Raw genomic sequence first — 7,500 nt, 5'->3', positions numbered from 1 at the left:
GAACTTTTTTATTAATCCCCGAGGTGCTTTTACTTACAATACATTTTCTCTTTTTTTTTCTTCTATCAGTCTTTAAATTAAGTATCCAGATAAAAAACGTGTGGATAAGGCTTATGCCTCGCCTCACTGCTCAGCTTTGTAGGCGTGTAGCGCTACATTATTGGTTTGCGCAGATGTTTCTGTCAAAGGCACACACAACTCATACATTATACAGCACATTGCAGGACTATCACACCGTCCCTTTTTCTTCTGCTGCTGCAGCTGTGCATACATATACATGTCTGCCCTTTTTGAAAATATAACCCACCTTGTCCTTGATGTACCGGTAGTTACAAACAAAAAAACCCTAAGGAGTCATCACTCAACAGACTGAGCAAAGTGGTTGCAATTCAATTCAAGTTTTGGTAAAGGACGCGCTCAACTTCTTGGAAAAACGAAAGTCTTTGGGTGCGAGATAAAAAGTATAGTACCACGCACTGATGAAGGCTTGATAGCCGAAACGCGTTTGCTTTTTGGACATGGTGGTAATGTAGATAAATAATGAGACGCGGTTTGTGAGTGCGGATTTTTCTTCCTGCAATTCAATTCAGTCCAACGAGCGCCGCTCTACAGTATATACAGTACAAAATGCCCATAATACATTGCATGCATCTCCATTGTCTGCCAAGCTTCTGTCAAAGGTACATTACGGTCTGAGCCACCAAGAGTAAGCAGCACAGCAGCATTTTAATTTGCTACTATTTGATCAATGAGTCTAAGTTTCCCTTCCCTGCGTGTGCAAACAGGGTGTCTTGTCTTCTACCTGTCTAATAGCAAGAGGAATCCACAGCTGGAGAGCCATCCCAGCCAGGGCCGGATGAATGCACAGGCTAGATATGGCTGCAGCCTAGGGGGGCCCACCTGCCAGGGGGCCCCCAGTTGGCCAAAGAGGGGAAAAACATTATAAATGGAGAAATGTAACAAGATGCAGTATTGATAACTTAGTCTGCCGTGTCAGGTACAGTTTTAGATCTTACTAATACTACTCTTGGGTTGGAATTATGATGCCGTCTATGTAATTTTGTTGCAAAATTTGCCATCGGTGGGGGCCTACAGCAACCTGTAGCCTAGGGGCCATAGGCCATCTTGATCCGGCCCTGATCCCAGCCCATCCCATCCCCATCCCAGGCTGAGGCCATCAAACATCCCGCATTCATCATTTAGATGAATAGTCCTGCAGGTCGGCTGTGCCTTATTGAGTAATTTTTCCGTATTAATTATGGAGTGGATTAGACAGACACGACACCCCCAGCCCAGACTACTCTAGCTTGCTTTGCTAGTCTGCATTTCTGTCACCACGGAAACCCACACAGTGGTGCTTGTATTGAGATAAGCCGTTTGGTTTGAGGTATGGGATGGCACCTCCTCCTCACTTGCACTGACTCATACTGGGGCTGTGAGGGGGTGGTAGGGGGGTTGGGTATGGTTTAATTGGAGATTCAGTTTTACACGTGGCCCGTTTTAGAATTGGCTGTGGATATATTTCAGAAAAGGATTGTGATCATTTTATGCATTTTGTAACAGTAAACATTTGAGCATTTTACAGAATGGACTAGCTTGTGTATGTGTGTGTGTGTGTGTGTGTGTGTGTGTGTGTGTGTGTGTGTGTGTGTGTGTGTGTGTGTGTGTGTGTGTGTGTGTGTGTGTGTGTGTGTGTGTGTGTGTGTGTGTGTGTGTGTGTGTGTGTGTGTGTGTGTGTGCGTGTGTGTGTGTGTATGCTTGTGCATGCATATTCTTTTGTGTGTGTGTGTGTGTGTGTGTGTGTGTGTGTGTGTGTGTGTGTGTGTGTGTGTGTGTGTGTGTGTGTGTGTGTGTGTGTGTGTGTGTGTGTGTGTGTGTGTGTGTGTGTGTGTGTTTGTATGTGTGTGCACTGTGTACTGTCTGTGTGTGTGTTTGTGGTGGTTAAATGCCAAGTCATGCTCATCATTTGTCTCTGAATTGCTTCCCTTCATTTAGGGTGCAAACACCAGAAAAAATGTAAAGTGTAGGAGGATTTCTTTTTCAACTTTTTCAGACGCATCCCAGATTTACAGCGCTCCCTTTCATCAGGCAAATTGAAATGTAGTGTACTGTACTGCAGATTGTTTCTTCAGAAAATAAAACTGCTGACATTCGTTTTTAAAGCTGTTTTGGGTGGCTGACATCAGAAGTCTTGTTGCAAACATTTTGTACTGTTGAGCCTTTGTGGGCGAGGGAGGGGAAATTGCGTGAATGTTTCAGTGGAAACAGATCCTTTCCATGCGATGTAGCAAAAGGCTCTCAAAGAGCACATTTCTTGGACCGATTAGGCAAAGCTGGACAAATCACTGTTGTTTTAATGATATCATTAAAATATCACAGGCGGTAGATAAACGTGGTTCATAAAATATCAGTTTTGTAAAAGAAATATCAGTCATCAGTCAGATATTACTTATGAGCTGGACAACCATGTTTGGTGGCGTCCTGTCCAGCTTCAGTTTCGTGGAGCCTAACTGAATTGCCCAGTCTCTGGGGGCTGATTCAGGGGGAAGACGTGTGCACAAGTGTCTGTCCTCTTTTTTTCTCTCTCTTCTCTCACTCTCTCTCTCTCTCTCTCTCTCTCTCTCTCTCTCTCTCTCTCTCTCTCTCTCTCTCTCTCTCTCTCTCCCTCTCTCTCTTCCTCTCTCTCTCTCTCTCTCTCTCCGCCTGCTTTACACGCCTTTAATGTGTCCCCGTTGACTGCCATTGAAAATTAACTGCCAATTAAACTGTGTCACTTTGTTCATTTGCCTGGATAATGGCTTTTCTCTCTGAAACCTCCAGCAGGGAGTGATTTTACAAATAAGGATGACCGCTTTTAGCAGGGTCACGGTAATCAGATCAGAGTCATTGGCTTGCCCTTTGACCCTTAAAATGGTGGTTTATTTCCTTCTTTTTTTTAAATACAGGTGGATCTGTTGCACCTCATCTCTAAAGCAAGCTGTGCAGTATAAAACAGTAGCAGCATTTTGTTCAGGGGGCGGATTAATCTCTGAAACTACTGCACAGACAAACAGAACATGATGGACATTTGGTCTGGTTTGTATTATCTCAAAAATCCCCATTTGCCTTCAGCCCACTCAGAGGGAGAGAGAGAGTAGAGAGAGAGAGAGAGAGAGTAGAGAGAGAGAGAGAGAGAGAGAGAGAGAGAGAAATAGAGACAGAGTAAGAGAGAGACAGAGAGAGAGAGAGATAGGGAGAGAGCGAGAGGGAGAGGGGGAGTGGGAGAGAGAAAAAGAGAGAGAGAGGGAGAGAGGGGGGAGTGGGAGAGGGAGAAAGACAGGGAATGACAGAGGAATAGACAGATGGAGGAAGTGTGAAGCAGAGGAGGGAGGGGTGCATTCAGAACAGCATGCTGTTTCTGTTTACTCCTGAGAGAGAGGCATAGAGGAGAGGAGAGCGGGAACAGACTAGAGAGTATATTAGTGTGAATGGGGGGCGTTTGGCGTTCGGGGGAGAGAAGAAGCATGTTCAAATCTGGAGAGTGAAGGGAGGAAACAGTATTATCACTATTATCCTGTTTTAGTCGTAGAATTCACTGTGGAGTTCACTGTGAAGTATAAGCCCATGACACACACACACACACACACACACACACACACACACACACACACACACACACACACACACACACACACACACACACACACACACACACACACACACACACACACACACAGAAAGAGAGCGAGAGAGAAAGAAGCAAAAGAGAGAGAGAGAGAGAGAGAGAGAGAGAGAGAGAGAGAGAGAGAGAGAGAGAGAGAGAGAGAGAGAGAGAGAGAGAGAGAGCAAAGAGTGAGTTGAAATAAAAAAAGGTTCTGAAGAAAAAGGAGAGAGGTTGGAGAATGCAACGGAAAAGACTCTTCTGATGGAAAATCCATAAAGAAATGTGAGGAGAGGAGAAGGAGAGAAGAAGAGGGGAGGGGAGAGGAGAGGAGAGAGAGGAGAGGAGAGGTGTGGAGAGAAGAGGAGAAGAGAGGAGGGGAGATGAGAAGGGAGGAGAGGAGGGGAGAGGAGAGGAGAGGAGAAGAGAGGAGGGGAGATGAGAGGGGAGGAGAGAGGGAAGAGGAGAGGAGAGGAGAAGAGAGGAGGGGAGTAGAGAGGGGAGGAGAGGGGGGAGAGGAGAGGAGAGGAGAGGAGAAGAGAGGAGGCAAGGGGGGAAAAACCTCCAATCCTGCCATTCGGGCACAAAGAGTCGCGTATGAGTGTGGAGTGTGGAGCGTGGAGCGTGGCACGGAGCAAGCTGAGAACCCTATCATGACGAGCAGACGGGGAGAGAGAAGGAGGGGGCAGAGAATAAAAAATGGAGAAAAGGAGTAGGAGAATGGGAGAAAGGGAGGGAGGGAGGGAGGTGTGATCCCGGGTGGGAAGGAGAGAAGAGGGGGGTAGGGAGGGAAATAAGGATTGAGAGGAAAAAAAGACAAAGAAGGAGGGAATGACTGAGTGAGGATTGTGTGTGAGATGTGTGATGGGGGGAAATAAGTAAAGTAGAGGGCTAGAGAGAGAGAGAGAGAGAGAGAGAGAGAGAGAGAGAGAGAGAGAGAGAGAGAGAAAGAGAGAGATGGAGAGATGGAGAGAGAGAGGGAGAGAGAGAGAAACAGAAACACAAGAAGGGTATTGCGAAAGAGAAGTGTCAAGAGAGGAAAGGGATGAGAAGGGCTTGAAAGATTTCAAACAAGGGATATAAACACTAGAGAGAGAGAGAGAGAATGGGAAGACTGATGATAGACTGACATAAAAGAGGGAGGAGAAAAAGGAGACAGACTTAGAGGGTGAGAGACTGAAAGAGAGAGAGAGAAAGATACATTTTAAGAGAGAGAGAGAGAGAGAGAGAGCGAGGCCGTTTTTGAGTGTACAGCACGTGTGGAGCTGGTGCTTAAAGAGAGAGAGAGAGAGGGAGGGAGAGAGAGAGAGAGGAGGGAGGGACCGAGAGAGAGAGTGAGTGTGTAAGAGGGAGGGAGGGATAGAGAGGGAGAGAGGGAGGGGGTGAGGTATTTAAGAGCTGGAGCAGGACAGCGCAGCCAGGCTCTGAACTCCTAGAGTGTGACGGGAGCAGAGAAGAGAAGAGAGAGAGGAGGAGAACAGGAGAGAGGAGAAGAGCAGAAGAAAGAGAAGAAGAAGAAGAAGAGGCAGAGCTGTGCGAGTGAAACCGGCTAGCAAACAGCCACGCACACAGGATCTCTCTCACACACACACACAGGCACACACAGACACACACTCTCTCTTATACACACATACAGGAGCACAGACACACACTTGCCCACCTGCAGGACCTCAATGCAACTTGACCTCTGGACCCCGAGTCTGACCCCAGGAGGAAGTGACCTACCTGACCAGTGACTTCTTCGAACTATTCCATTTCCTCCCCTCCCCTTAACCCCTATAGCCTAAACACCTCTAGCAACCTAACCACCCACCCACCGCCCGGGTTCAGCTCCCTTCAGCCTCCTCCGCGTTACCCCACGTAAGGGTGGGATGGCTCGGGTCACCACCTCCTCCACCTCCTCCGCCCTGGCTGCCCTGGCCCTAGGCTGCTGCTGCTGTGCCCTCTTGGTGGGCACGGCCACGGCTGCGCTGGGGGTCGGCGGCGGTGGCGGCGGCAGCATGGATTTGGGGGGCCCGCCGACGGGCTTCTACCCGCGCTTCAACCCCTTCTTCTTCCTGTGCACCCACCACGGCGAGCTGGAGGGCGGCAGCGTGGCAGAGGGCACGGGAGAGGTGCTGCTCACCTTGCAGATCGCCGGAAACCCCTCCGCCTACGTACCGGGACAGGAATACCAAGGTGAGTACTGTACCTCCAAAAAAGAAATAACAGAGTGTGTGTGTGTGTGTGTGTTGCTGTGGGTTTTGTGTATAAGAGATATATTGCACACAAAGAGAGAGCAGAAAATATGTGTTCATATGTGTAAAAATATGTGCTCATGTTGCTTGGATAATTGGAGAAGTACCAAGGAGAGTCTTCCCCAAAAAATAACAGGGGGTGTGTGTGGCTATGTTTTTTTGGGTGTAAGATATACATTGTACACAGAGAGAGCAGAACTCAGAGAGAAAGGGGAGGATGTGTTCCTTTATTTCATATGTGTAAAAATATGTGTTCACATTGCTTGGATAATTGGAGAAGTACCAAGGAGAGTGTTCCCCAAAACTGAAGAAGAGGGAGAGAGATGAAGAGGGTGATGGAGAGAGAAAGAGTGTGTGTTTGTTCGTGAGATGAGAGAAAGATAGATGTGAGATGAGAGAAAGAGAGAGAACAGATATGTGTTAGAGAGAGGGGGAATTGTGTTTAGTTGTTTTTTCATCTGTATAAAATTGTGCGATCATGTTGTTTGAATTACTAGGGAAGTACCAAGATGATTCCCCCAAAACTGAAGAACAAGAAAAGAAAGGGTGACAGAGAGGAGAGACAGAGAGAGTGAGGGTGTGATGAGAATGACTGTTGTGTTTGTGTATGAGAAAGAGAAAAAGAGAGAAGATAACTGAGAGAGGGAGAGGGTGAAATGTATTTATTTGTTCATCTGTGTACACTATGTGTTGGTGAGTGCCCAAAAAATACAAAGAATGGGGCTGCTGGAGAGGAGAGAGTGAGAATGAGAATGACTTGTGTGTTTTGTGTGTGATCAAACAAAACAGTTCAAATATATTCATTTGTTCATCTGTGTACATTATGTGTTGATGTTGCTTGGCTGTACTGCTCTATGTGTTGATTGATTGAAGGAGATGGAAGGTTTGATTGTGATGACAGAGATTTGTCTGTGATGTGATGTGTGTCTTTGGTGTGGTGTGAAACAATGGGTGATTTCTGCCATATGGAGCGGAGGGAGGGAATGGGAGATCAGTCTTTGTTGAAATAGACTAATTTGTTGTTTTGTGCTCTTGGACACATCTGGAAAAGGATGATGATGATGACTTTAAGGAGAAACTAATATTTGCGTCTGTGTCAATTTGGTACGGTACGAAACCACGTTTTGCCCATGCCAGACTAAAGTAAATAAACATGCGGTGTAATCTAATAGACTTGTAACCGGCAGCGTGGATTTATTTGGACCATCTGATGTGGGTGCCAAACTGTTGAGCGGTTCTCTCTTCTCCTCTTCGCCTGTTGAGAAATTAGAAACTGATTTTGTGCAGAAGAGCAAACAGGAAAAGAAAATCAGACTTCATGTGTAATTGTCCTGGCCCGTGTCTTAATTTGTAATTGTCCCGGCCCGTTTTTTAATGTGTAATTGTCCTAGCTCGTTTCTGAATGTGTAATAGTCCTAGCCCATTTCTTAAAGTGTAATGTGTCCTAGCCCGTTTCCATCTCTCTCGCACCAGTTTCCCATCCGAGTGTTTGACTGTATATGATTTCCTGCTGTGGAGCTGCTTGACATGCAAGCTGCAGAGGCTCTGCTTTTGTGCCGGCATGCTGTGTGTGTGTGTGTGTGTGTGTGTGTGTGTGTGTGTGTGTGTGTGTGTGTGTGCGTG

The 7,500-nt window shown here is 46.8% G+C and overlaps 1 protein-coding gene across 1 annotated transcript in view; it reads left to right on the top strand.

The window, feature by feature from the left end:
- The first annotated feature begins 5,068 nt into the window (after positions 1 to 5,068).
- Positions 5,069 to 7,500, top strand: part of reln (reelin) — a 232,615-nt gene continuing 230,183 nt past the window's right edge. The window contains exon 1 of the mRNA XM_063196757.1: positions 5,069 to 5,818. Coding sequence (XP_063052827.1) covers positions 5,512 to 5,818 — 307 coding nt within the window. The 5' untranslated portion in view covers positions 5,069 to 5,511. The remainder of the gene's footprint in view (positions 5,819 to 7,500) is intronic.

This window comes from Engraulis encrasicolus, chromosome 4 (assembly GCF_034702125.1).
Source record: "Engraulis encrasicolus isolate BLACKSEA-1 chromosome 4, IST_EnEncr_1.0, whole genome shotgun sequence".
Taxonomy (NCBI): domain Eukaryota; kingdom Metazoa; phylum Chordata; class Actinopteri; order Clupeiformes; family Engraulidae; genus Engraulis; species Engraulis encrasicolus.
The sequence above is the reverse complement of the archived record's forward strand: the minus strand, read 5'-3'. Positions and strand labels throughout refer to the sequence as shown.